The following is a 26,512-nucleotide window of genomic DNA, read 5'->3' as shown; positions in this document are numbered from 1 at the left end:
GAGGAAGTCGAGTGGCGGATCCAGCCTTTCTGAAGGGAGTCCTCCAGATAGCGCCGCAGCTCCGCCAACTCCGTTTGAGATAGATTGTATAAGGGGCCATATGGCGGCTCCTTACCGCTCTCGATCTCAATGGCATGGTCTCCCTGCTTGAGCGCAGGCAAGATCCCTGCTTTTTCGTTGGAAAAAACGTCGTCAAACTCTAGCAACTCCTGAGGGAGCTCCAGGCTACGCCCGTTTTCCGGTTCGCTTCGCGCCACCGCGGCGCACACGATTGCGAACACATTTGGCTCCTGTTCGATGGTTCGGGTAAATTTGGCCGGTTCTTCAACCTGCAATTTGCCAGCGTTGACTTTGAACCGCCACTGCTCCGCCGCTGGGTCCAGCAGTACTTGCAATTGACTCAGCCCGGGCATACCCAACACGACATCAGGGCCTTTTTGGTCAATGGCATAGAAGAGTGTGCTGCACTTCCTACCCTGACCCCAGCTGTCCACTAACCAGTAGTCCAGCTGATACGCGCCATAGCAATACATGCTTTGGCCGCTCAGCGCTTCCGGTTGCGGTAAGATGGCGTCGCAAGGTTCCAAGTCCCATTGGACCACGAACTTTTGCGAAATCAGATTAACATGCGCTCCAGTGTCGAGCAGAGCAACGAGTTGCCTCTGTTCACCCTGAAGCTTTGTCCACCCCTTCGTAAGGATAGAAGGGATTGTCTTTATTGATCGTCGTTCTTGCCTCGCTTTTGAGGCGGTTGTGAGGCCGGATCTTTTTTTGTTAATACTGCGTCGATATGGGTTGTAGGCGGTTTATCGAGGTTTGGATACTTAGGTGTCCAATGACCCTGTTTACCACAATGGAAACAACTGTCCTTCTTGTGGTCAGGGTTAAAGGATTCGGCTTTGCGCTTTGCGCCACCGTCTTGGGTGCGCGCTACGTGAACGCCGCCGTTTGAAGTCGATTTAGGCTTCGAAATTCGATTCTTTAGAGGCTTATCCTTAGCGGACCCCCTCGAAGACTTCGAATGGGAACCGCCGCCGGAGCGTACGCGTTCCAAAATCTTTTCCTGCATAATGGCCTGGGCAAGAATTTCTTCCCGTTGTTTCGGCACACTACCAGTACTCAGGATCTTGTTCTTAAGCTCTGGTCTGAGCTTAGCCAAGAAGAAATTGGCCCGATGCTCCTCAGAAAATGGGGTTATATGGGCCTCTAGCTCCTCCAGGTAGGCCTTGAAAACAGATACCTTCTGATCGGAGCGTTGTTTGGCCTCCTCCCACTTTTCGTAGGCGAGGAGACGGCGGTTCACTGGATCCGCCACTAAATCAAGCAGGAACTGCTTGAAGAATTCGAAAGTCGTACCCCCCAGGCCATGGGTTTGGTAGTATCCATACCATTGGGTATTGGGGTCGCCTTCTAAGGATTGCATACAATAGACAATCCTTGATTGGTTGGTGGTGAAATACTCAGGACTCATAAGGAACTTGATTTCGACTTCGCGGAACCAGCGCAGGTGCTCTCCCTCACTAACACCCTTATAAGGACGCATCCTTTCAGGGCGAAGTGTTTTCGCCTTGATTGGTGTATCCGCCAGAGGCGCGATAGTGACCGGCGTAGGTGGGCCCCCGCTGGCCGTAGACGGTGAGCTGGCGTTGCGAAGCTCGCGATTGCGGGCCTCCAACGCAGCCAATTCTTGTTCTTGTTCCAGGCGACGATTTTCGGCCCTGGCGACTGCAAGACGTTCTTCCACAGTAAGGTCTTCCACTGGTGAGAAATTCTCGAACTCATCATCGGCGCCATGGCGGCTCTCGATGTCACCTTCGTTTTCCACCACACGGCCTAGAGGTGAACCCGACATCGTAACGACAATGGGCCTTTTCCTTTGAAAGGTAGAGAGATTAGAACTGTGAGGGCGTAGTCCACTGGCGGTCAGCTAGCGGGCATAGGCTACAAAAGACGTAGTGTCGTTATGGGGTTCAATAGTATATTTGGTAGTAGAACTAATCTCTAAGGAACACCAAAACTCCGGGGCATGCGAAGTAGACCTATGTCCGCCAAGCCCCTAGGCATACGGGGCACGTCATTGAAACTCCCCCCCAAACCCCCTCTCCCCCCTTACGTTTTCGGTGCCTTGGCGCAAGCAGCCCGCCACCCCCCGTGACGAATCGCGCCTGACAACCACACACCCAGATTTGTACTGTAGCATAGAAATCTCTCCGCAAAATTATTCAATAACACTGCTATCGTTAGTATAGATCCCAAATGACGATGCATGAAATTATCAAAGTAGCCACTCCTCGGATTCTTCAAGGGGGATTCCGGACCCTGTTTATTGATCAGGTGTTCGACCTCCCCAACATCTTGCGGCATATCATTCTGGGGATCATAATAATTCGGCAGGGGGAAGTGCGCGATCTTGAGCCCGTGAAGCTTCGCATAGGTAAAGGGGCCGATTTCCGGCGTCATGGATACCCCATCCTGCGACTGGGTCGAGTGCATGACGCGCAACAGACGTCTGGAGAAGCGGGCGATGGCGAGCTGGACACAGACTCGGACTTCGAGCGAGCGTTGCGGATCGCCTGGGAATTCCTTTCCGATGCCCCAATCCTTCCCACCGGGCCAGTAGACCACAGCGCCTACAGTGATGATGTCGGCATCTTCCCCTACGCCCCACGTATATTTGTCTTTGGCTGGGTTAGTGACGGGAGGCTCAGGTCCGATGGGTTCTGGTACGGCAATGTGTTTGGGGGACCCCCAAACGCCACCATTGGGAGTGCTAGCCTCAACAAGCTCGGTGAAATTTGCCCAGGTCTTGTGGATATTCGGGACGAAGAACCTGCTTGCGCGCTCCCATTGGAGTTTCCGAGGCTGTGAGCGTGCCCACTGTACCATTTTGGTGTCAGCATCATTATTCTCGGGATATCAATTCGAAGAGAAAGTATGACTCATACTCTCCGAACACGTCTTCGGCTTCAAAGAGGGGTGCAGAAAGGCGTATTGAATCCCAAATCAGGACGTACCGAGTCCGCATTCTCCAAGAGATTGTACCAATGGCCGGTATATCTTACATCCAGCTCTGTCTGCCAAAAATGATCAAACTCTGGATGCAGCTCTGCAAAGACCTGTAGCGCCTGATTCAACCCCTCTACCTTCAACGTACTTTTCGGGTACCAGGAAGACATCAGCGCTTCCCTTTTGAACAAAAGTGTCATTTTATGAAGCTCCTGCGGAATGTGGTTTTCAAGAATATCCTGATACACTTCAGGATCATCAATCGACCTCTCATCCTTAACCTCGACGAGCAGGAAAACCGAGTATTCCCCGCCGGAATGAAGAGAGAGCTCCGCAACGAGAGAACGTAGTAACATCATCGTATCATTCCTGAAATTCATCTTATGGTGCGCGCGCACCACGACCGCAGTGCGAGACTTGGGTTTCCCAAACAAACCTTTTTTCGCGTTGCTCTTGTTCTCTGTCGTGTTAAAGACTAGGTCTTCAGCAGTGGCATTCCTAAGTGGCTGACGCATAGGAGTCGCCACGAGAGCGTAGCGGTCTGCGTTGCCTTCCACACATTGGTCCTGTAGCGTTCCCCAATCTACTCCTGTCCAATTGACTCGAGATGGTTGCGCCCATCCTGCGGGATTCGCGCTTGAATAGCCGTAGAGGCCGAGGCGGCCGTTACGGTCGAAGCAATGCTCGCGGTCTAGTCCACCTTCGTGATAGGAGCCGAAGATGGGTTCAGGTATGCTTACTACGGTAAAATAAGACTGTCAGCGAGAATGTATCAAGTTAGATGGGCTGTGATGGGGGAAGAAGATCTCGGAATTGGATTGAGCGCAAGGAAAGCGATGCGTACTCGGCGGCGAGACTGCATATGCGAGAAGCATGTCATCTGGGTTCCCATTGACATCGACGCCTCGTGGACCAACACATGGCTTGCGAGAGCTGCGCCATATACCATTGGACTCGACGTATGGGTTGTAGTGCGCATTGGACAACGAGGCCGTATCCAATTTGTTCAAGTCTATGAAGTCGAAAGACGGAGGTGGAGCGGCCGGCTCCTCATGGGACGAGTTGTGCCGATACTCATCGCTGTAGTGGGAGACTGAGGGTTTCAAGGCTTGTAATGCGCCAGTGCTATGAGAAAGGTCATGTTTGGGGAAAATATACAGCAAGGCAATTAAAAGGAAGACAGCGAGGCAAATGGGTTTGAGATGGGAGACTCGTAAAGGAGATGGGAATTGCATTCCCATTTTTGAATAAGTGAGGAAGTGGAGTTGAAGTAGAGGAGTTGTTGGAGTCGGAGAGATTGAAAGCTTGGAGGGACAAACTATATCTCTCGTATTATCTAAGGTTGCGGCATAGCAGGCTTACCTTAAGATGGAGTAAATCGCGAATTCGTACGCTCGCATCATTCTCGTACAAATGATACGTAAATCGCGAGGGAAGATTGACGCAATGGGCATCATCTGGAGGGATTTGCCTCCCCTTCAGACTCTCCGCGCCCTCTTTGCCCTTTTCTATCAGTGGACCAGCTCGGCGAGCAAGCATGGTTGTATTAATAAGACTGGAGAAAAATTCAATCCTGGAACTGCTGTACGGTATCTTGCCCGGAACTCCGTACCGAAGTCGATTGTTGTAAGGAGCTGATGGCCAGCCATATCCAGGAGCATCAATCATCCCACTCGCCCTGCAGGAATTGATTGCCCCTTGCTCGGTGGAGTTAAAGGGCACATGGCGGGAGGCAGCTGATGAAATAAGGTAGGCTCGCTCGGTACTTTAGGGTTACAACATCCTGTTTCACCTTAATCCTAAAGTAGCTGCCGAACGGGAAGAGCACCCCTAAAATAGGCCCAAGCTCGCCAAGGCCTGGCAGCATCTTTCACCCCCACAAGGCCCACCAGCGTTACATACCTTAGGTAACTACTAATAGTGTCCGCTATCCAAGAGACGACTGCTCATAGCACTCTAGCCTACAGCCTTTTTCCATGTAAGATAGCCCGTACATCAATGAATCTCACACCGACCCCTCGCTGTTGCTCGGAAAGCTCCACTCCTTTGCGCTAAAGTAGTATTAGCGTGCCGAAGGCATTGCTTTCGCGCGAAGAATGCCGGCTTTGTTCGCCATCAGATGAGGCAATCAAGAACGCATCTAGATCTCCATGAATGCCGATTCCGACCGAGATGGACCGGTGAGTCCAGGCGAAGATCTCGGAGAAGCTGGATCTTCGGCCTTCTCCGGAGGGAAGAGAACCCGCCAAAGATGAACTGGGTCAAAAACGAGTACTCTGTCACTCTTCTCGGAGCATGTATCCTTTATCGCACTGTTGCCGCGGCCGGAAGTTCAAATGGATGCCTGACGGAACAAATGGTATGAGCGCTGTTGATTCAGAGGCTAGCTTCGCAAGACGCTGTTGGCTCAGGGTGCGTTGAAGGCAGAGAGGGGACGGTTAGGATTCAATTTCGTCATCGAAAGCTGCGAATGGATATTCAACGCTCCGGGTATTCGGGAGGACTCATCCGTGGCAAGGTCCATGTGAATGAGGTTGATCGAGGGTTCGTGAGTGGTGATGTTTTGCATGGGGAGGAGATAGGCTGGATTGATGTTGTTGTTGTTGTAGAAGCACGAGCGGATCTCCGGAAAGTGAAGGAGGCGAAGGAGAGGGTTGAAGGAGTCAACAGGGACGAAGGTAAGACAGAGGGGGGGAGGATGCTGGTCGAGGCGAAGTAGACGATGGAGCCCAGTAGAGATATGTGTATGCAAGAGTCATATATGCGCTTAACTCGACGGAGGTGGTTAGTTGATGTGAGGTTGCAAACAATTGACTGGGCCACTTCATTTGTTTTGACCGTATTTGATCTGCCACCAAATGCACGAAAATGCTTTTATGTACATATATCGAACCCACTCTATCAAAACTTACAACTGCTCATTCACAAACAGACCCGCCATGCCCTGACCTGTCCCAATGCACATACTCGTCAACAATATCTTCTTCTTCTGTCTTCGGCATTCACTCAGCCCAGTACAGATTTGTCGGGCGCCTGTAGCTCCCAGCGGATGCCCTAACGCAATAGCTCCGCCTCTCACATTCATTTTCGATGGGTCGATACCTAGGACATTTGTGCAGTAGACAGCCATCGAAGCGAAAGCCTCGTTGACTTCGATGATATCGACGTCCTTCTGGAGGTTTAGATTGAATTTGCCGAGGAGCTTGGGAATGGCGAGGGAGGGCCCAATACCCATTATACGAGGAGCAACTCCGGCAACAGTGGCGCCGCAGAATTTCGCGAGGATAGGCTGGTTCATCTTTTGGGCGGTGGACCGCTTCATGAGGAGAATGGCGGCCGCTGGCGGAGGGGTTAAGAGGGGTAATCAGAGAAAAGCAATTCGCGAGCAATGCTTACCTCCATCGGTCACTTGGCTAGAATTACCACCTGTGCTCCTATCGCCGTAGGCTGGGAAAGCGGGGCGAATCTTGCTGAGCGACTCGAATGTGGTTCCGTAACGCGGTCCCTCGTCTTTTGTCAATGTGACTTTTTTCTCCTCGCCGGTCTTGGGGTCTTTGATGGTAACGGCAAACGGCACAATCTCGTCGTCAAACCAGCCAGCCTTCTGCGCTCTCTCCGCACGCTGATACGATTCGGCTGCGAATTTGTCTTGCGCTTCCCTTGAAATATCAAAGTCATTGCCCACGTTCTCTGATGTCTGCCCCATGGGTTGCATACAATCCTTGGCATCTTGGTTCTGGAGAAGTGCGTCATGGAAGGGTTTCTCGAGGCGGTCGCCGCCTTCCGACATTGATTCGGCGCCAATGGCAACACCACATTCGATGCTACCGCTACTGATCTGGTTGGCGATATCTTGCACGGCTTTCAGACCGGAGGAGCAGAAGCGGTTGACGGAGGATGCGGCACTCGTCGTGGGGAAGCCGGCAGCAAGGGAGGCAGCACGGGCGATGTAGGCGGCTTTACCGTTAGATACCTCGTTCATGTCAGTAAGGGCAATGAGATGGGCCGTGGTCAATACTGACATTTCCGAGGCAAATGTCCTCTACCATCTGCGGGTCGATATTTGACTTCTCGATGACCTTCTTGAGCAGCTGGTAAACTATGAAGTCGAGCGAAGTATCTTTCATGCCGCCTTTAAAGCCTTTGGTCAGGGGCGTCCTTATGGCGAGTGTGATGACTACATCGTCGGCGTTCTTCTGGGTTCTGTTGACAGTTGGTGATCAGCAAATGCAACCGGACTTATGGCGGGGAAAGCGGCGTACATTGCAGACAGTCCGCTCTTGCTGGGGCTGAGGTGGCTGAGGATGGAGTTGAGTCTTTCGGTTGCCATGATTGAGGAGTGTCAGAGTGTCAGAGTGACTGGTGAGGGTATGAATGTAGAGGAAAAGGAAGAGGAAAAGGAAAAGGATGTAGGATGTGGGGGAAGAGCGTGACAGAATCACAAAGACAATAAGCCGAGGTTCAATTTGGGAGCTAAACTACGGCAGTTCCTGCGTACCAAAGCGCATTCTATACATTCGTTGACGTCGGTGAGTTCGTATCAATAAGCGTTGCCTTGATAGTTTAGTGATACAAAAGAGCCCTACGGAAGGGTTGGTGGTGATTAAAGATTTCGAAACACTAATAATGTTGCGCAAGACTTTTTCCAAAGAGGGTACGTTGAAATATTCCGCTACAATAAGATTCCTTTGTGCCCAGGTTTCTGAGACGTATCAATAAGCGTTGCCTGGATGAGGCAACCAGTTCGATGCATATAATCATTCTCTGGCATGGTGATGGCTGCTACGAGTCCGTGGATCGCTACATAGTCGTACACCGCGTGGTGACTCTCCTTCTCGGCCTTGCTTGTCGAAAACAAAAAGGGAGATACCCACAAGACGAGGCAACCAGTACGAAATTAAACACAACTCTTACAAACATCCTAAGAACCGCCTGCTCCAGTCACGACACCTATGGCAAGCCGCAGCAGGATACGGACGTATGGCGGGCTGTTGCTCGCCACCGGACGAGTCCATCCATCTCTCCGAGCTGACGAAAAGCACAAATTTTGCTGCGAAAAAGGTTGAAGATGGTCAATAAGATCATTTCTGGCCTTTTATAATTTCTTGTGTCCTTTGGCCCAAGATGGAGTTATGTTGCTGCTCAAGTACTGGAGCAGAACCCGGGCATGTCTCTAGTGGAGGCAGGAGAGAAGCAAACCCGAACAGCAATCTGTTCATTGTGAAGTGGCCATCTCGCTCATTTGTGTTACTTCTCCTCCGCGGCGAACCCGTCTTGAAAGTGCGCTCTGAGCTTGACAAAACTCTTTTCTGAGGGTAAAGAAGCCCAACTCACGTCTTCGTGCTGATTTGAAAGTCGGCTTCTGCGTTGACTTGCCTAGCGCTAGTAGTCCTTCACTGCGAAACTCACGTGCTGCATGCTAAGATTCTCAACATCTTAACGTCCGACGATCAAATACTTTTTTTAGATCCAACCCATGTCAATTCCTCTTTTTCTCGCTTCCCTCCACTATCCCAATATTTACACTCGCTAGTTCTCTAAGTCGACTCATGCGGTCACCAGCGTTTATCCATGAACGACCAAGTCAAAGTGAGGCTTACAGGCTTTCATTGTGAGGCTTATACATTTCCTAGCTGTCAATACGTGAGCTGGCAACTTCGCAAGGACGCCGCAATCTCGGACCCATCATCAAACTTCAAGGGAACAAAAAGCTTCCATCATTACTCGGTATACGTTGACCTTCTTGGATGTACAGCATGAGCCAAGACCCTGTGTATCTCAGGTTTCTTGAGTCATTCGGACCAGGCATGACTGCAGCATCTCAAGTCTTCGCCATCCCGGAGCTTCTGGAAAGTATCCTACTCCACCTTCCTGAACGCGATCTGCTACTTGCGCAGCGTATCAAAAAAGCTTTCCGAGATGTCACTACCGCTTCCTTGCATCTGCAACGAAAGCTATTTTTGACAGCTGATGCCAAGCTGGATGACGAGCTGGTCCCCGAGTGGAAGTGGAATCCGTTCATTGACATCTTCAGGCCCGGAAAAGGCTGCACTTACCCAATGCCTGACTTGCCAAGATCAACGTATATGATCAGCTGGTGTATCTGGCGAAACGCAAACGTGGAAAGCACGATGAGTATCGATGAATTCGTACGTGACCCTCGAGTCCCGCGATTCCCATTCACTGATGGACATTAAGATCATGCTGTTTTCGGTACAGCTTGATTTGAAGGCTCTTAGGAACGCCGACTACTCTTCCGCCTCTTGGAAACGTATGCTCTTCACGCAACCTGCGCTTCGCGAAATGCAAATGCGGAACGTCCTTTTATGTCGTCACGACTTTACCTTCTATCCTATACATAAGATAGAGGACGTAAAGGGAGTACAGACGGGGCAGTTGATCGTGATCGCTTGGCAAGGTCATGCGCCGGCTACAATGGATCACAGCATCATTACAGAATTTGAACATCGAGGTAAACCTGGGCTCTGGATACGGATGTTTAATCTGCCCCAGTTCGGAGATATAATGGTAATCATCCAACTTCCCTCAAAGGCGGTACCTCACCGGTTTATAGACCACTCTAGTCATTGGCTATCGAGCAGCATACGTTCAACCGAGTCGGGAGGCAGGTTTGACAGGGATGTGGAACGCATCCTAACATTCCTCTGAACATGCTGGATGTAGGCAATCGAGCAAAACCGTTTCGAGCAAAGCCACTTCGTGCGGAATGATAAATAGGTCGCTTATCGAGAGACACTACGATGAATTATAGCTTCCCCTCAAGTAGCCTCACATCGCCTACCCTTACAGAATACCTTTGTCGCCTATGCTGGAATATCTTTGCTAATATTCACTTCAAGGTATCAACTACAACCCTCTCGCAACTCGTCCTCTAGCAATCCCATCTACTTCTTTACCAATGTGCATTTCATTGATGTCTTGGTGCACCTAACTCTACGACATATATTTTGCCAGCCATTTTAGCGGTCCTTAGTAAGTCAGATTAGGAAGGCACCGTGGAATGCTATCAACACTTGCGTTTCGTTGGCGTTGGCGTCATGCGTGCCACTGTACATACGTTTTCCGTAACTTTGATATCTTCGGTATACACCACAACAGACTTTGATCTGGCCCGGCCTAACACCCCATCGCTTTTGATAACACAAACAAAATTCTATATACTCCTGTCTCCCTCCTGAGCAATAACAGCAAATCGATTCCACCTCGCCAGACCCCCCTCCAACCAAAGGCCAACCATGGCTTTAGCAAACCAAGTCTTCGCCTTTTCCTGAGCTACTAGAGATGATCCTACTGCAATTGCCAGAGCGTGATCTACTCCTCAGCCAACGTGTCAAGACAAGAGAGCGAAAACTCACGAGAACATGTCCGCATCTCTAGCGAAAACACTTCTATAAAGCCGATGCCTACGAGTCCGCTATAATGCTCGATACCATATGGAACCCGTTGATAACCCGCCTTCCCCCAAAAAGGCTGGTTTGAGTATCCCGACAACAGGAGCTTACACAGAAGAGCGAGTCAGAGTCCTTCTGAGAGGCAATTTTCTTGACACGACCTGCCGTCAGGGAGATGTATGTCGATTCACCCAGATTCGATGCTGGGTATATCAGCTATATGGGTCCGTGGTGAAGCTGAACGACGTGATGATGGGGGACATTCGAAGCTCGGAGTAGTTTGAGAAAGAAGTAGCAGTCAGATGTTTGGGGGTGGACAGCAGTACCATTCATGTACGGGTCGTCAAGATACCGTCCGTAAGTCGGCGAATATTTTCACAATCTCGATTTCACCAGACTAACAAATGATAGTAGAACGATTTGTTCTGGCTTGAAGAACGCACGCTTCTGGAGTTCATCTGATTACGCAAGTCTGCGCAATGTCTCTTTGGCGGATGATGAAGAATCCTTGACGAAGGTTCGGAGGATGAGTACCAATCCATCGAGGCCAAATGATAGAAATCTCGAGGCGGCCAGTAAGATCGCAGCACGTGATCAATGTAGAATTGTATAACGCAAATCCAAGGCTGGGTCCGAAACTTTCATTTTTCTTCGCTCATCATCAATCCTTCCTTTTGAATTCCCGTTGTCAACCGTGATATTTGAGTGTTCCGTAAGCTCACCACATCTACGCTGCTGAGCGACGCCGTCTCCAACACCACGAAGCCAGTGTAGCTACGGTGAACATCATGAGAGCCGAGACTGTGTGAGCTAGGGGCAGTGAAGACACAGTTGGTCATCACGTTACATGACTAGACCTTAGCTGACAAACCATCCTAGCACGGCGGGACAACCGCAAAACATCAAACATGCTTCCATCCACCGAGACCTACGGTATTCCTGAGCTGCTCGGAATGATCTTAGAATACAACAGACCACAAGATCTACTCCTTTGGCAACGAGTCAGCAAGACGTGGCAAGCAACTATCCAGAGATCGCCTCCAATCCAGGAGAAGCTATACTTCAGAATCAAACCTTGCAAAGGTGAGTATGAGCAGAAGCACGCTGTTTGGAACCCCTTCATGAGCTCCTTTTGCAAAAATACTACGGCCCCCGGGATTGGCGTCAAATCGCCAAGAATGCCTTCAGTGAAAAAGCCAGCTACCCGACAGCATCATGGAAGCGTATGTTCATGACCAAACCCGCCGTCACTGAGGTGGGATTGTATGCGGTTAGTGGTTGGGAGAAAGATAAATACGTCAAGCCAATTGCTTGTGGGTCTGGAATCACGATCGGCCAGCTGGCAGACGCCCAGGAGAAGAGAGACCTTCTTCATGCTGATTACGATGAGGATAGACCCCTGAAGATTTGTAAATAATCACAGGCGTAATAGAGTAAAAAGGAGACACACTTGCTCACTGTGACTTCCAAGTTTTCTGATCGGGACAGTCATACAGCAAGACGAACAACCAGCGGCACACGCCGGAACGAACACCCCGCAGACAGGATGGAAGGCTCGGACAGATGGAACAGCCTTCTTGCAGGACTCTTCGGTGCTGGAAAGCTGCAAAGTTTGAAGTGGAGCTTGGTCCGATGGCTGAACTCTCAACACTTGAGCCTTTTCACCACCACCGGTCATCAAACCTCGGTACCATAACATCAGGCAATGTGGACAATGGAAGCGATAACTCGAAGTGAATGTGCAATGAGAAACTCTGTTCCAGACAGTCCGTCCTATGAAAACCATCGAAAGTCACGGGGCCAACGTCATCGGGCATCATGGCCCCAGGGCCTAGATCTCGTGACCAAAAAACTTTGATCTTCCGTCTTTCCTCACCGTCTCACCAAGCTTCTCCGAACTCTTTGCTTGGTCTCTCTGCTCACCCGCACCAGCCTTGCGCTCATTCTCTCCCACATTAGACCAGAGTAAGCCGTTCATCGCCAAATAACCACCCATGACTCCAACGGCCCCGAAACCTGGCAGTCCAGAGCCACATTGTGGCGCAGAGCCAGCCGTATCTCTACCTACCAACTTCTCAAATCTCCCAGCGCAGGATCGAGCCACGCGTTCTTCTACCCAGGCCCTGAACCTGCCAGAACTGTTGGAGGTGATTTCGCTGCATGCATAGTACCAGCCTAGGATCTACTCTTTCAACAACGCATTAACAAGAAATAGCACCGGGTCGTCAAGGGTACGCCCAGTGTTCAGCGGAAGCTGTTCCTCCGCGCAGATGTCTGGGACATAAGCGTTGAGCTCTCAGTTCTGGAGTGAAATCCTTTCCTGTCTCACTTGGGCGAGGGAATACCACTACCCGTGGAAACATATTACAAAGGACCTCCCATACTAACCAAATCTTAGCATAAAGATCATGGAAGCGTAAACAACCCCACGGCCTCTTGGAAGAGAGCACGTTCGTTACCTACTTACCTAGCTAGCTGCCGTGTGCACGTGCAAATTTCCTATAACGACGGGCGTGTATTTGCACGTGCGTTAAAGAGCGAGACGGGATGGACTCTGGGCTAGATCACGACCTGGCACGAGGGGCTCGTTCGCGAGATCATAGGTCCTCAAGTCTCAACTCTAATTGAAGTGCCAGGCCTCCAAGACGAGATTTGCCTCGCTGTTCAAGACCTGTGGAGCCTAGTGTGGAGGGATGCTGGTCGCTTGTTACCACCCCAGAGCATTGCATCGGTCGCGAAAGAGACATGGCGAGGCGGTGAGAGAGGTCGATCGAACCTTGCTAGACAGATAGAATTTGATAGTCTAGTGGCACCAAACACTCGTCCAAGCCTGCTGTTCTTCGATACAAACAGAGACCTCGATGAAAGTTCTAGAAGTTTCCGATCTCTTGAACTGCGTCAATCCTGAATGTAAATGCACCGGTTCAGTAGATTGAAAGGAGTCTCTCGTCGGTGCCCGCCTCAACACTTCCCGAAAATTTAGCGTCATCGAGCGTCGGCTGAAGCGCCCAAGCCGAGTGCAGCCGAGTGTCTTCAAAAACCTGCTCGACTCTTCGTCTTCGCATTCTGCAATTCAAATCTCGATCAACCTCTCTCTAGGATAGAGCCCATTGTGCTCCCGTCTATGCAAATGTCGAATTCAGCTGCGCCAGACATGCCCCCAAGCACGATCGTACTAATGCTCCCAGAGCTCCTCGAGATGATCCTGTCCTACGCCGCCGAGGAAGACCTACTCTTCCAGCAACGCGTCAACATGACGTGGCGATGGATCATTAACACGTCTCCGAAGCTACAAGGAAAGCTGTTCCTCTTATCGAAGGTCCCTGAAGGCGATGTCGACCTGACCGGCTTAGAGTGGAATCCCTTGCTCCACCATTTGGGTGGAAGGAAAGGCGACTTGGAGGGACATGATAGATGCCGGTCGACGGACGTAAAGATCCTCGAGATGTTTGACTACCCCGGTGCATCTTGGCAGAGAATGTTCATCACTCGACCGGCGATTGGTGGGCTGTTGATGCGCGATGTGGTAGCGCACCCACTCAATAGTCGCTCTCTTTGTACATTGTGGATAGATAAAGGGATAACGATGGGTGATGTGTGGGAATTTCAGAAAATGCACAGGATGTATCCTCACCTCAGAAATGGGGAGGGAAGGATGCCCCTCCATCTCTGTGCTCCATGTTGTACGCACTCGGGTTCCCCCCCCTTCCATCATCATCTTTCGACAGCTAACAATGTATAGCCATCTCTGAGGGAGACATGTTCGAGGTCTTAGATTGCCCACTATGGGGCGGCACAAAGCAGTACCGCTTCCCAATATGCGATTACGACATCGGTAGCGGTAGTGGTGCCCATGTAATCCGGATTCCCGAGGGAACATGCGATGTTTATAGCTGTTGTTAACAGGCCAGGCACGGTCGTAAGGGAAACAGGACGCTGGTTGGCTCGATTGATTCTAGTATTTCTGCCCTTTCGAACGCATGCAAAGATAGATCAGCCTTCGGATCTCTGGAAAATCTCCGTAGGTGACAGGGTTAGAGAGAAGGGTCTGCTGTATCATGGATTATCTCTCTGAATAAAAGCCATCTCCTCTCGTCCATAGTTCACCAGGGCACGTCCGCTTTTCATCAGTTCGCTAGACGGAACAACTTACTGACGTCTGGTAAATCTGACCACCTTCACCAACCATGTTCGATGAAACATGGATCGAGCCGTCGTAAGACATGAAGCCCGCTTAGATTGGTTCATCTTACGTCCGGATCTGAGATATCCAGGTTGTATTCAACCTGAAGCGAGTGATTTGATCGGCGAAAGACTGAATCCGGTTGGACGCCATTTCTCGATAAACGCTATGGAAGGGTTGTTGGTCGGATCAAATACACATCCCAAGCCAAGCCAAGTGTTGTCCCACTGTCAAGAGTAGGCATGCGAAAAGTCCACTTGGTTGACGGCGTTCTGCGTAAATCTTTGACTGGACGGCGGAGGGGACTGCAGGAAGGGCTATTTCCGGAGTTGGAGCAAGGCTGGATAGCAGTACTGGCAGGAGTAACCATTTTTGAACCCAGCATGAAAGGCCTTTTCGTAACCCTCGGGCCTCAATGGTCTTAGTCGAGCGATTTCTCTCGAGCCAAACAGTTGTTAAAGCATGTTAGAAGGCGCTCGCGCCGCAGAGACGCTTTGAAGTCAACCGTCAACACTCTGAGCAAGCCCCTTTTCACCCCTTCTATGCTCTCCGTCCCCCACCTTTGAAATTTCTCCCGCTCCACCTCCTCACCACGACACGGTGAAGCGCTATACCTATTTGAGGTTTACAACCCGGCTGTCTTTGAAACACGGTAAACAAATGCTCAGAAAAATAATAGATTTGAAGACGCTACATGTGACGCTAGTGGTCCGGTTGATTGAGTCCAGTCATCAACCACCCCTATACGATTCTCATCTTTCACAAGCACATAGCCACCGCCGGGTGAAGATCCTAAGATACCGGGTCAACGAAGTAAGAGAGTATTGATGTCCTCTTAGATATCGATGATCCCAGAGGTGGGTGTCTCTAGCGCGAAATAAGCGAGATCCACGGCATGCTAGTCAATCTTCGATCGATGCCGTTAAGGCAAGAGGAGTTGATGAGTTTCATTGCTCCTAGAAGTCCTGCCACCATGGAGATGCAGAGCTTAGCGTCCAGGTTTTCTGGCAGTCTCAAGAGTAAACAAGACTCTTTCCGAGGTCTCCACCTCCACAATTTCCGCTCTGATGTGGTTGCTCGTACTCATTTGGGTACCAAATTCGGTGCGCCAGTCTGTTACATCCCATTCGAAACCGTGCATCGTAACTTTTGATGGCCTTCCAATTGGTATAACACCAACGTTCTCAGTGAAATGTCTCGGTCCCACTGGAGCATGGATTCTGTTCTTCCCCTTTTCCAAAAGAAACATCACGCTTTCCGCTGTGATAAGGTACAAATCGCCAATCATCGATGGAAAATCTTGGGAGCTTGTGTAAAGGTGATGTAGTTGAGAGAAGGCCTGATCGGCCCTGCCACCAAGGCTTCCGAAGATCGCTACGTCCACTCCTCTCCGAGGAGATTCGTATTTATCTTCTGTATCGACTATTTGATCTCTTATATACTTCAAGCATTTTGTTAGGTCTGTTGAATACTGATCTGGGTCTTTGATGATCTTTACGTCTTGGCTTCGATAGTGTTCCTCGACGTCGAGACGTAAAGAGTCCAAGTCTCCGCATATGGCGTTGGGGAACTAGAACTTGGTCAACAAAGAAATAACCAACAAAGACTCGAATGACAGACACAGATGGTTTTTTCTTTTCCCGCAAGGTGCAAATCATGAAGTCTATTTGCTCCGCCATCGGCACATACAATGCAACGAGCTGACCTATTATATCAGCCATGAAACCCGAATCTCTTGCCTTAATATGATGCATACCTTCGATACAGACATCGACTAGAAGGTTTCTGTTCTCCAATGGGTTATTGAGTATTATAACAGTGTGTTGCTTGACTTCATCAGGTCCAAATGGTCCATCACCCGAGCCATGGATGTGGCCGTGGGTGAAGCGTGCTGGATGCCATAGTTTGGGGTTCTGATCTTGGACCATGCTTGCCCTACCTGCTGAGAGCTCTATTCAACGTAATTTTTTTCAAAGATTACATGGCTTAAACATAACAAAAGAGAACTAATTATATCCCCCTCGATCTAGGAGAAGAGTCTTGGCAACATCTCGTCAATCGTCATGGCAGACCGGACGGAAATTTCCGCTGACAAAACATCTCGTACCAAAAAGTTGCTACTCACCTTCAGCTACTCTGACTGCACCTGCAACATCAGATTTCCTCGATGTCCTTCCTTCCAGCTTCCACAATGATAAGACAAGCACCCCGTTGCCTCTTCCGCGCTCCTATCCCTTCCCTCCGCTCCACCCCAACGCGCCGCTTCCTTTCCACCGCGCCACCAGCGCAACAGTCGCGGAGCTGGAAAAACTACGCAACGAGGTTGGGGTTGGCAGTTGGAGTGGTATATTATTACAATACAAGCACCTTGTTCGCCGAAGAACCTCCATGTTCGCTCCCTAAGTACCCCCTTTCAATTCCTGAAGACTAACAACAATTCCCCAGTCGCAGTCCCTCCTCCGAGCAGCCCCTCCGACGAAACCTCTGTCCCAACCCTTGAATCGGTAAAGCCGAATCGCCAAGACAGACCTCCCCTTCCCACGCCTCCGTCAAAGTCCACGGAACCGGAAACACTTGAAGAAACAGAGCAACAAGCCTCGCAAGAGGGTGCCTTCAATGAAGAGACCGGCGAGATACATTGGGATTGCCCATGCTTAGGGGGTATGGCGTACGGGCCGTGCGGGGAGCAGTTCAGGGGGGCGTTTAGCTGTTTTGTGTTTTCGAAGGCAGAGCCGAAGGGGATGGATTGTATTGACAATTTCAAGTGAGTTCTCCTATCTTTGACGCGCTGAGAATCTTGAGGAGGACGACTTGGGAATGAGAAAAAGAAGATGGGGAATGAGTGCTGACTCTGGAGTGACAGGACGATGCAAGATTGTTTCCGCGGACACCCCGAAATCTACGGCTCCGAACTCGAAGAATACGACGCCCCCCCACCCGACGAAGGTGCCCCGTCTCCAGAGTCGGGCGATGGACCAATACCAGCAGCCGCGACGTCAGCTGTACCTGCGTCGCAATCACCGCCGTCGTCATCTCCAGATCCTGTGGCCTCGGGAGCAGGTGTTAGTGATACAGAGCGCGCACAAGCTGCGAAGCGGCAAGTGGAGAGTGAGCATGGCGAGCCGACGAGTGAGAGCGATGAGATGGTACCGAAGGCGGCACATGATGCTACGGGTGCTAGTGTTAAGAAGTGAAGGCTTTGGAAAAGGTGTATTGTACTGTATGACAAAGCATTGAGCGGCATTTACATGGAAAGAAAAGTAGGGGCGAGTAAATGAAAGTTTGGCAGATTGGTGTTAGATCATTAATCTCCTGGTATAGGAGGTACTCATGGGCACCTTGTAAATTATGGGCATCGGCACTGCGATCTCCTCTCCGCATATAGAGCTTGCGAGCATACATTCGGGATTGTAGAGAATATTAGTCAGGACGACTTGAGTGATCGGGCAAGGTCCACAAAGCTGTGATCAGACAGCACTTGATAGTACTACACCATATGTCATATCACTGACGGCATGGCGACTAAGCAATCCCAAGCTACCTAGCGCTCTGACCAAGGAAATCGAAATGAGTCGAGTATGATTGTCGAAAAGCACACGCAACCGCCCATCCTGGCGTCTCCTCCCTATGGCACCCTCGGCGTTCCCCACGCACGTCTACTTCTTGGGGTACTTGTTCTTGAACAGGTATCTGCTGCAGTGTCAGCAATCGATCATTGCAACAGCTCAGATATCCAACAGAAGGCAAGACAATACTCACTGGCTCAAATAGTAGTCGCCCACAGCCAACACGCCCACGACTCCAGCGGTGATGGCCGCAATTTGCCAATCTAGCTCTCCCTTCACATGCTTGGTGTATGCTCCATATCCCAATGCCGCGCTTCCAGCGACTATCAACACGCCGTTGGCAATGACAACTGGATTGTCCCTGTTCTCATTCAGGTCTTGTCCAGCACTCTTAATCTCCTTCTTGGCCTCCTTTGCATTCTTCTCCGCACTCTTCTTCGCCGAACTGTAATTCTTGCTTGCGGAGTCTGCGAAATCGGAAGACTTCTCTTTGGTATAGTCGGCTGCCTCTCTGGCCTTCTCTTTGGCGGTCTGGGCGTAGTCAGAGGATTTCTCTTTGGTGGTTTCGGCAGCTTCGGAGGACTTTTGCTTGGTTTTATCGGCGGCTTCAGAGGTCTTCTCCTTTGCTTGGTCGGCGGTCTCGGAGGCTTCTGATTCAAGATGCTGTGAGTCTACATTGGTGAAGGAGGAAGACGAGGAGTTTAAAGAAGGGGGTGCTGGCGCACGGCTACCGTTTGGCATGTCAGTATTTGGCATTCTGGGTATAATGTGTCAGTGTTTATATGGGGAGGGATGGATGATTTGCGGGCTTTGGCAGTGATATTTGCACGAGCTGTGAAGAGGATATGTTGACGCGATGTGCAGAGCCAGAACATGGGGAAGGGTACTGCTCCTTGAAAGAAAATATGTTGCGTACGCCTGCAAACTGTTAGTCACGAGACCATGCAAGCGAGACGGACTTTTGCATACTTCTTCAGGTGACTGCTTGGGTCCCTTCTGTGCAGCTTGTGCGTACGACATGTCTGTTGTTGTTATAGTATTCAAAGCTTGAGAGCAAGGAGTGTCTGCTGTTCACGCTTAGCACCACGCGATAAGGACGTCCACGCATATGATGCCTGCCTTTTGATGGTGTGTAATTGAGCTGTTGCTTGGAAGGACGATGTGCAGAGATTTTGTTGAAGCAGCGATGAGTTGTTTGACTTTGGAGGTCTCGTGCAAATCCAAGCTTGAGACTTGCAGCGCTGGCCTTGGCGAAATGACATCGGTTCGCGCCTACCGCGCGCTACGACTTCTCCCGATGCGACGCAATTGAGCAATCTACAGCAAGGCTGCAAGAGGGATTGAGAAACAGAGAGCAGCCACCCTATCTACTTTGGACTTCTCCATGTTAAAAAGGCCAGACTAGAAACCGTCTATTAAGCCGTTCAACGTGCGTATGGATCCGTTAGAAACTGCACTAATACCTAACAGCGAAATTGTCTGGCCCCAACACCATGCTCAAGTTGGAGTTGCCTTAAAGCGATAGTGCACAGTGGCTGTCCTTTTCGTTTCCTTTTACCGAAGGTAATGTATGACTAGCCAGCAGAATGCAAAGAATATAATCGCGCCAGCCCCAAAGATCCATCTGTCTTGCCTCGATCTCCTCTCAACCATCCTAATCGTATCACCACTTATACCTAGTGTGTTGGCCACACTGTACAGCTTCTTTTGTGTTCCTTTCAACATTTCTCTTTGGTCTCCCAAATCACCCAAGACCGCTCGTCCTCGTTCAAGATACTCATCCAGTGCAGCATTGGTTGAAGACATGAAGGTCTGCTCACGCAGAGCGTGTGTTTCTCGGGTGTAGTCTTGTGGAGCGGCGCCAAAAGACAAGGATTGAGGTTTAGGGGGAGCAAAGGTTGAGTTTTGAGCCAGGCTGGATTGCGAGTAGGGGTTTTCGGGCGTTGCGGTATGATGCGGGCGACGACCAAGGAGCTCAGTGCGGTTTTGGGCCGTTTGCTGCAGCCGAGCGAGCATTAGCAATGAGAAAACAAGAATCTATTCGGCGATTGGATCGCTGTAGCAATGGATCAGAACGCCTTACACTGTCTTCTCTATCCTTTCTTAAGCGATCAAAACTCTGCCTATAGTCTGCCAACTCGATCCGGAAATTCTTCAAGCGTTCATGGGCCTTTTCTTGTTTGCTTGGAATAAGCTCCTTCTTCGCCATTTCTGCATAGTCGTCTATTGTGCGAGACAGTGAAGTAAGTGAGGCAGATATTTGGCCTATGTGATTTGGTCAATTTGGATGCTATTTGACGAGATCATCTGGCCTCGCTGACCTTGCAGTGCGGGCGACGAAGTGCCCGGTGCATCGGCGAAGGCATCGAGGTCGCGGCGTAGAGAAGATGACTGCTTGAGAGCAGAGTTAAAGAGGGTGTTCTGTCTTCGCTGTCAGGACAACCTTGCTTTCCAGATTGGAGCTTTACAAACCATATTGACAGAGAGGAAGGGATCGCATTCGCAACACGTTTCGAATCCGTGGACTAGCGCGGAGTGAGGGCCCTTGACGGGAGCACCCGCCGCCAGTGGCTCATGCAGATGTGCCCTCAGTCCCTGATTCTAGACCTTTCAGATAAGAGATTCCAGCTGCTGGAAACAACTTCGGCGATGATCGCAGTCTTTGGAGAGAAGGAAGCAAGGCAACACAAGATGTGCAAGGTGCTGGCTCGATTCTATGTCCTGTCTCCGGGCAGGAGCGTGCAATTTCCCGCGCGCTCTCGGCGATTTACTTGGACAGAAAGTACAGGTCTCAGACTGCTGAGAATGCCAGGTTTTATTTGGATCCAATTAACTTCTTAAAATGACGATGAATTACCTCCCTCCCAACTCACTTTCAACTATACTTCGATCATGATTTCCATAGTCTCCTACTTCCCTCACAGACCTGAGAGTCTTGCATAAGCCTATCCTCTGACCCTGTGGAAAGCCGTCAGGTCTGAATATCGGTAGAGGATCAACAAGCTTTCAGCTCGCGTTCACCGATTAAATATACACTCCTTCTTTGGTGAGTCTGCCACAAATTGAGGTGCTTACTCATTGGAGTCACACATCATCTACGGTGGCTAACCAGCAATTGTGTCCAAGGCTTCGACTTTGTACTGTCCTATACTCTGCGAGGCAGGCATCTGCCCAACACTCTCGTCAGATTCAGCAGAGGACCATCCAGCGATTTATTCTACCACGAAGGTCGTCCTCTATATCAGACCATATTGCTCACATCTACCTTCGCCACCATGCATCCCGCAATCTCGAAATCCTACATCGTGCCGGCTATTTTCCTCAACCCGGTCCTTTTCCTCCTCAGTCTCAACACCGTACTCTCACGTGTTCTACCACCAATCTTAGTGGACGCTGCCAAACAACCGCCGCCATACTCTACCTTCGGTCCTTCAGCCCAACATCCCCATCTCAACGTCCACGCTTCAGAAAAGCTCTGTTGGAGCTACACCTTCTTGATCGTCTGTGCGCAGCTGGCAGCTTTCGAAAGGGTCAGTGGATGCAGGGAAGCGGGTAAAGTGAAAGCAAGGATAAAGGGGGAGCGTGCCCGGGTGAAGAATGGTGCTCGTAAGGAAATTGGGAAAGCTGTCTCTCTGAACGGCAATGGCCGCGCCATTGGGATTGTTGAGCATGTTTCGGAGACTCCACTGTACGAAGATCAAGAGGATGGTTCCCTTGGATCAGACCCGAAACTGTGGCGTCCCGAAGTGAGCGACGAGGACTCTATTAATACTAGCGATTCAGAGACTATACTTTGATGTTCTCTAAGGTCTCTTACCCATAGCGTGGCGTTTCGGACTGCAAAGAGAAGTAGAAGTTTCAGGCCATCATATTGGGCGACTAAGTGCGTTTCATGAGAATTCATGGATCGAACCACCGGGCGCAAAAGGGGTTGCTGGGAGGAACATTCATAGCAGAAGCAGCCATTGGTTGGGAGGTTGGAAGCCTAGAAATACCCTTTATGCAGCAGCGAAAGAAACCTTTGAATCTCCGCAACTTCCACGTCGTCATTATCTCATCTATGGCTCATCTTTGATGCTGGAGAGAGTGCACTGATCAAACTCCGAGACCGGCTGTGAAAACATTTTACCCATTTTTGGTCAGGACAAGGCTTCTTATTTCCACCTTCTCGCATTAGCACATATGCGAAGGTGTCCCAGCAGGACAGCAATCCCGAGACAGTATGCACAGTCAAAGCGTTAAGGTAAAAACAGAGTAGCGTAGTATCCTGATTGGTCCACTTCACAAAGAAACAAGGCAATTCTGTCATGCTGCTTCCCGTGAAAAGTAAATGATAGCCCACAAGTAAGTCGAGAAAATTCAGCTTTGAACTTCCGGGCGATCACATGTGCAAGTTGTACGAATAGGATCCCCTTAATAGAGTTCGTTGAGAAGGTCGCTGTGAGTGTGAGGTGTCAAAAGATCGTGGAGCCGTTGACCAGCCCGTAAGGCTGAGACCCTTGTCCGTTCCTTCATCTCTATGAAGCGCTAACGGCCCCCTTAAGCCAAAAATCTTGCACTTCTGGACGGCAACAGAAACCACGACACGCCTGTCATATCCTCCCTACATATCGTTCACATATCGTTGTGGCATCATTCGCTTGCTCACTTCTCATTGCGTGGGAACATTCGTTTGCGCAATTGGTGTTTCGACCTCAGAAGGTAAGCAAACAATAAGGATTCCCCACAGCTTGGCTTGCATTCGCGTCCCGCCCAAACATCCTACGCCGGTATCACCATCGACTACAAACTGCAATCAACGAGCTCCTGCTAACTTTCAAACGGAATTTACAGGTGACTGGTCACTTCCTCACTTGATTCCTCCTTCCACACTCTGTCGAGCTCGTCAACATGGGTAAGTTGGATCATCATACCCCAGAACGCTCTCTGCCCCAATCATCGTTGTACCTGCAAGCAGCCATATATTACGAGAACATGAATAGCCAGCATGTTAGAATGTTTCGAATTGCATCATGTCAGGCGGGTCACCCGTACGAGAGGCAGCGAATATTGTGTTGAAGACGGAAGTTTCAGATCGCCGACGCCTCCATCAACGCCCAAGAAAGAACGAAGACTGGGGGACATCTCTAATTTCTCTATAGCTACCAATGGGCCTTTATCGCAAGCGCCGAGACAATCTCCAGCGCCCCAAAGCGGCCCTCCAGTACCAAACGGAAAGCCCACTTCACCGTACAATGAGCGCACCAACCCAATGAGCCCCACTCAGCAAATTGCCTCTCAAACTGTCAGCTCCAAAGACCCCAAGGCAGCAGCACAGGCGGCTAGTGACATGAGGAATGTTGTTCGGAGGAAGCTCACAGGATACGTTGGTTTCGCGAATTTGCCTAACCAATGGCACCGCAAAAGTGTCCGCAAAGGGTTCAACTTCAACGTTATGGTCGTTGGTGAGTGCCAACCTCAAGATCCGAGGACCACAGCAACTGACCGTCACAGGTGAATCCGGTCTGGGAAAATCTACCTTGGTTAACACCCTTTTCAATACCTCCCTCTACCCGCCAAAAGAGCGGAAGGGCCCTAGCTTAGACATCATCCCAAAAACCGTCTCAATCCAATCAATCAGTGCTGATATCGAGGAGAATGGCGTGCGTCTACGTCTCACTGTTGTGGATACACCAGGTTTCGGTGACTTTGTCAATAATGATGACTCCTGGAGGCCCATTGTCGAGAACATTGAGCAGCGTTTCGATGCCTACCTGGATGCTGAGAACAAGGTCAACAGAATGAACATTGTTGATAACCGAGTGCACGCATGTGTATACTTTATCCAGCCTACAGGTCATTCGCTAAAGCCATTGGATATCGAAGTGATGCGCAGACTACATACCAAGGTCAACCTGATTCCGGTCATTGCCAAGTCGGATACTCTGACGGACGAGGAGATCATGTCATTCAAAGCGAGAGTAAGCTGATGCTGGATTTTCGGTGCGGTGACAGGCGCTAATAGCTCGTCAGATCTTGACCGATATCCACCATCATTCTATTCAGATCTTTGAAGGACCACGCTACGAGTTGGACGATGACGAGACTATCGCGGAAAACCAGGAGATCATGTCAAAGGTTCCATTTGCCGTCGTTGGTGCGAACAGCGAAGTCACTAGCCCAGAAGGTCGAAAGGTCCGCGGACGACGCTACCCTTGGGGTGTCATCGAAGTAGACAACGAAGACCACTGCGACTTCGTCAAGCTACGACAGATGCTTATCCGTACACACATGGAAGAGCTCAAAGAGCACACCAACAACGCGCTCTACGAAAATTACCGCTCTGACAGACTTACTCAAATGGGCGTGGCACAGGACCCAAGCGTGTTCAAAGAAGTCAACCCAGCTGTCAAGCAGGAAGAGGAGCGTACGCTACACGAGCAAAAGCTAGCGAAGATGGAATCGGAGATGAAGATGGTCTTTCAGCAGAAGGTCGCCGAGAAAGAGAGCAAATTGAAGCAGAGCGAGGAGGAGCTGTATGCTAGACATCGTGAGATGAAGGATCAGCTGGAGAGGCAACGTGCAGAGCTGGACGAGAAGAAGTCACGTGTGGAAAGCGGACGGCCACTGGATGAGAAGACGAAGAAGAAGGGCTTCTCACTCGGGGGGAGAAACTAACTCTAAAAGCGGCATCATTGTGCCCATGACTATGCGACCTTCTACCGGTTCCTTTGCCACGGGAGGACGTCGGTGCAGCCTTGATTAGGTTCCCAGCATATTCTCGATATCCCAGGTCTAATTTCATTGGTACTAAACTCTACAGACTGGACACTGTTGAAGAGTAATGTCGAGGAAGGGCAGGAAGCAAAATGGCATGTCTGTCAAGATAGCTTTCTGAAGTGTATTTCCTCATATTCTTTAGCCCATAGCCAATCTTCTTTATCATGCGACAATTGCTCGAGAATGAGTTCGAGGCTCCCTGGCTGGTATGGCTCTTACCCTAGGCATACGTAGGCACCAAACCCATCATTGCTAGAGGACACCTGGTGACTTGTGGTTTATAAAAGTAGTGAAGACGCAGCATTATTTTGTGTCGCGTGTCAAGAAACGACTTGTGCGTCATTCAGCAGGGCTGGGAAATTTAGAGCTTCAGCCTGACCCTGTTCTTCACGGCTTGAAACTTCTTTAACAACCACCTCACCACTACAACGAAGACACATTCCACTGTCACCATTCCACAGCTTTGAATCAACATATCATTAAAAAACAATGGCTCCGCCTCCTTCCACTGGATCTCTAGGTACACTTCGCATCCCGTCAAAGTCTTGCTTTCTACCACACATGCTTATCAGAACCTGATTAGGCGAGCGCTTCATGCACCTCGCGCAGACACTTCAGTGAGTCCTGGAAGCTACTCTACCATGTTTTGCCAGCACTGACTTTGTTTCTACAGATTCGGCTGGTTTGTAGGACATGTGACGTTGCTTCTTTGCACCCTCCGCTATGGCCTATCCTATGTCACTTTCCACCCATATAGTGCCTGGGCCCGATACTCCTATCGCACCGCTTTCGTGGCTGCCGCGGCTACCTATGGAATCGTCGTCTACAAGGCCTACCGTGCACGAGCACGCACCAATAGCCGCCAACAAGGTGGCCCTATGGCCCTCGCTGGAGATGAGAATGTGCAATATCTAGGTTCGTGAATCTCTAACGTACCGCCACAACTAGTACCAATCTGATACCCCTCGTCTGCAGCAATGGCACTTGTCTGGCTTTTCGCGCGCCAGGTCCCGCTCGCACTCCTTCCGTTCATGGTCTATTCTGTCTTCCACGTCGCGACCTACACCCGTACCAACATCCTTCCCACTATCTCCGGCCCACAGCAATCTGCCGCCGGTGCTTCACCAGGTGGCCGCCCAGCAACCAAAGCTTCTCCTATGGCTGATACAATTGGCAAGTTTGTCAAAGAGTACTATGACTCCTCCATGATGCTTGTCGCTAGCCTCGAAATCTTCCTCTGGTTCCGCGTCCTCTTCTCGGCAATCATCTTCACCAAGGGCAGCTGGATCCTCCTGGGTATCTACACCGTCTTTGTGAGGGCCAGATACAGCCAGAGCAGCTTTGTACAGGCGGCTATTGCGCAGATGGTCGCCAGGGTCGATGCGCTGCTTGCAAATCAGAGCACGCCTCCAATGGTAAGACAGGGCTGGGAGACGGTGAAGGGAGCGGGAAGACAGGCTACTGATGCTACGGATATCAACAAGTACGTTGGTGGTCAACAGCAGCCAGGAATGAAAAAGGCGCAGTAGACGCACGCGAAGAGACCCGAGATGAGGATTAGTTGCTCGGCTAAGGTGTGAGATAAA

The 26,512-nt window shown here is 50.4% G+C and overlaps 12 protein-coding genes across 12 annotated transcripts; 7 read left to right on the top strand and 5 right to left on the bottom strand.

The window, feature by feature from the left end:
* Nucleotides 1-2,109: 2,109 nt before the first annotated feature.
* Nucleotides 2,110-4,247, bottom strand: HO173_002615 (uncharacterized protein; the record flags this gene model as incomplete). The annotated part of the gene is made up of 3 exons (XM_037304547.1): nt 2,110-2,877; nt 3,015-3,745; nt 3,851-4,247. 3 exons carry the CDS (start codon nt 4,245-4,247, stop codon nt 2,110-2,112), a joined length of 1,896 nt encoding a protein of 631 aa, XP_037168640.1.
* A 1,229-nt stretch (nt 4,248-5,476) lies between these two features.
* Nucleotides 5,477-5,725, top strand: HO173_002614 (uncharacterized protein; the record flags this gene model as incomplete). Its single annotated transcript, XM_037304546.1, has 1 exon — nt 5,477-5,725. The coding sequence occupies one exon, from the start codon at nt 5,477-5,479 to the stop codon at nt 5,723-5,725; it is 249 nt and encodes an 82-aa protein (XP_037168639.1).
* A 189-nt stretch (nt 5,726-5,914) lies between these two features.
* HO173_002613 (uncharacterized protein) lies at nt 5,915-7,336 on the bottom strand (the record flags this gene model as incomplete). The annotated part of the gene is made up of 4 exons (XM_037304545.1): nt 5,915-6,345; nt 6,403-6,979; nt 7,029-7,209; nt 7,269-7,336. 4 exons carry the CDS (start codon nt 7,334-7,336, stop codon nt 5,915-5,917), a joined length of 1,257 nt encoding a protein of 418 aa, XP_037168638.1.
* Nucleotides 7,337-8,762: 1,426 nt separating this feature from the next.
* HO173_002612 (uncharacterized protein) lies at nt 8,763-9,664 on the top strand (the record flags this gene model as incomplete). The annotated part of the gene is made up of 3 exons (XM_037304544.1): nt 8,763-9,155; nt 9,205-9,534; nt 9,581-9,664. The coding sequence occupies 3 exons, from the start codon at nt 8,763-8,765 to the stop codon at nt 9,662-9,664; spliced, it is 807 nt and encodes a 268-aa protein (XP_037168637.1).
* A 3,908-nt stretch (nt 9,665-13,572) lies between these two features.
* HO173_002611 (uncharacterized protein) lies at nt 13,573-14,341 on the top strand (the record flags this gene model as incomplete). The annotated part of the gene is made up of 3 exons (XM_037304543.1): nt 13,573-13,963; nt 14,161-14,273; nt 14,330-14,341. 3 exons carry the CDS (start codon nt 13,573-13,575, stop codon nt 14,339-14,341), a joined length of 516 nt encoding a protein of 171 aa, XP_037168636.1.
* A 1,248-nt stretch (nt 14,342-15,589) lies between these two features.
* On the bottom strand, nt 15,590-16,529 carry HO173_002610 (uncharacterized protein; the record flags this gene model as incomplete). Its single annotated transcript, XM_037304542.1, has 3 exons — nt 15,590-16,171; nt 16,222-16,301; nt 16,358-16,529. The coding sequence occupies 3 exons, from the start codon at nt 16,527-16,529 to the stop codon at nt 15,590-15,592; spliced, it is 834 nt and encodes a 277-aa protein (XP_037168635.1).
* Nucleotides 16,530-16,792: 263 nt separating this feature from the next.
* Nucleotides 16,793-17,795, top strand: HO173_002609 (uncharacterized protein; the record flags this gene model as incomplete). Its single annotated transcript, XM_037304541.1, has 3 exons — nt 16,793-16,991; nt 17,047-17,365; nt 17,465-17,795. 3 exons carry the CDS (start codon nt 16,793-16,795, stop codon nt 17,793-17,795), a joined length of 849 nt encoding a protein of 282 aa, XP_037168634.1.
* A 462-nt stretch (nt 17,796-18,257) lies between these two features.
* HO173_002608 (uncharacterized protein) lies at nt 18,258-19,187 on the bottom strand (the record flags this gene model as incomplete). The annotated part of the gene is made up of 3 exons (XM_037304540.1): nt 18,258-18,291; nt 18,361-18,924; nt 19,084-19,187. 3 exons carry the CDS (start codon nt 19,185-19,187, stop codon nt 18,258-18,260), a joined length of 702 nt encoding a protein of 233 aa, XP_037168633.1.
* A 534-nt stretch (nt 19,188-19,721) lies between these two features.
* Nucleotides 19,722-20,642, bottom strand: HO173_002607 (uncharacterized protein; the record flags this gene model as incomplete). Its single annotated transcript, XM_037304539.1, has 4 exons — nt 19,722-20,165; nt 20,251-20,432; nt 20,489-20,588; nt 20,640-20,642. 4 exons carry the CDS (start codon nt 20,640-20,642, stop codon nt 19,722-19,724), a joined length of 729 nt encoding a protein of 242 aa, XP_037168632.1.
* Nucleotides 20,643-21,442: 800 nt separating this feature from the next.
* HO173_002606 (uncharacterized protein) lies at nt 21,443-21,964 on the top strand (the record flags this gene model as incomplete). Its single annotated transcript, XM_037304538.1, has 1 exon — nt 21,443-21,964. One exon carries the CDS (start codon nt 21,443-21,445, stop codon nt 21,962-21,964), a length of 522 nt encoding a protein of 173 aa, XP_037168631.1.
* Nucleotides 21,965-23,057: 1,093 nt separating this feature from the next.
* HO173_002605 (uncharacterized protein) lies at nt 23,058-24,824 on the top strand (the record flags this gene model as incomplete). The annotated part of the gene is made up of 4 exons (XM_037304537.1): nt 23,058-23,061; nt 23,309-23,611; nt 23,661-24,127; nt 24,180-24,824. The coding sequence occupies 4 exons, from the start codon at nt 23,058-23,060 to the stop codon at nt 24,822-24,824; spliced, it is 1,419 nt and encodes a 472-aa protein (XP_037168630.1).
* A 591-nt stretch (nt 24,825-25,415) lies between these two features.
* HO173_002604 (uncharacterized protein) lies at nt 25,416-26,455 on the top strand (the record flags this gene model as incomplete). Its single annotated transcript, XM_037304536.1, has 4 exons — nt 25,416-25,446; nt 25,510-25,543; nt 25,600-25,841; nt 25,902-26,455. The coding sequence occupies 4 exons, from the start codon at nt 25,416-25,418 to the stop codon at nt 26,453-26,455; spliced, it is 861 nt and encodes a 286-aa protein (XP_037168629.1).
* Between the last annotated feature and the right edge of the window lie 57 nt (nt 26,456-26,512).

The sequence above is a fragment of the Letharia columbiana genome (assembly GCF_014066305.1).
Source record: "Letharia columbiana isolate WasteWater2 chromosome Unknown Sc0000005_s0, whole genome shotgun sequence".
Classification (NCBI taxonomy): domain Eukaryota; kingdom Fungi; phylum Ascomycota; class Lecanoromycetes; order Lecanorales; family Parmeliaceae; genus Letharia; species Letharia columbiana.
The sequence above is the reverse complement of the archived record's forward strand: the minus strand, read 5'-3'. Positions and strand labels throughout refer to the sequence as shown.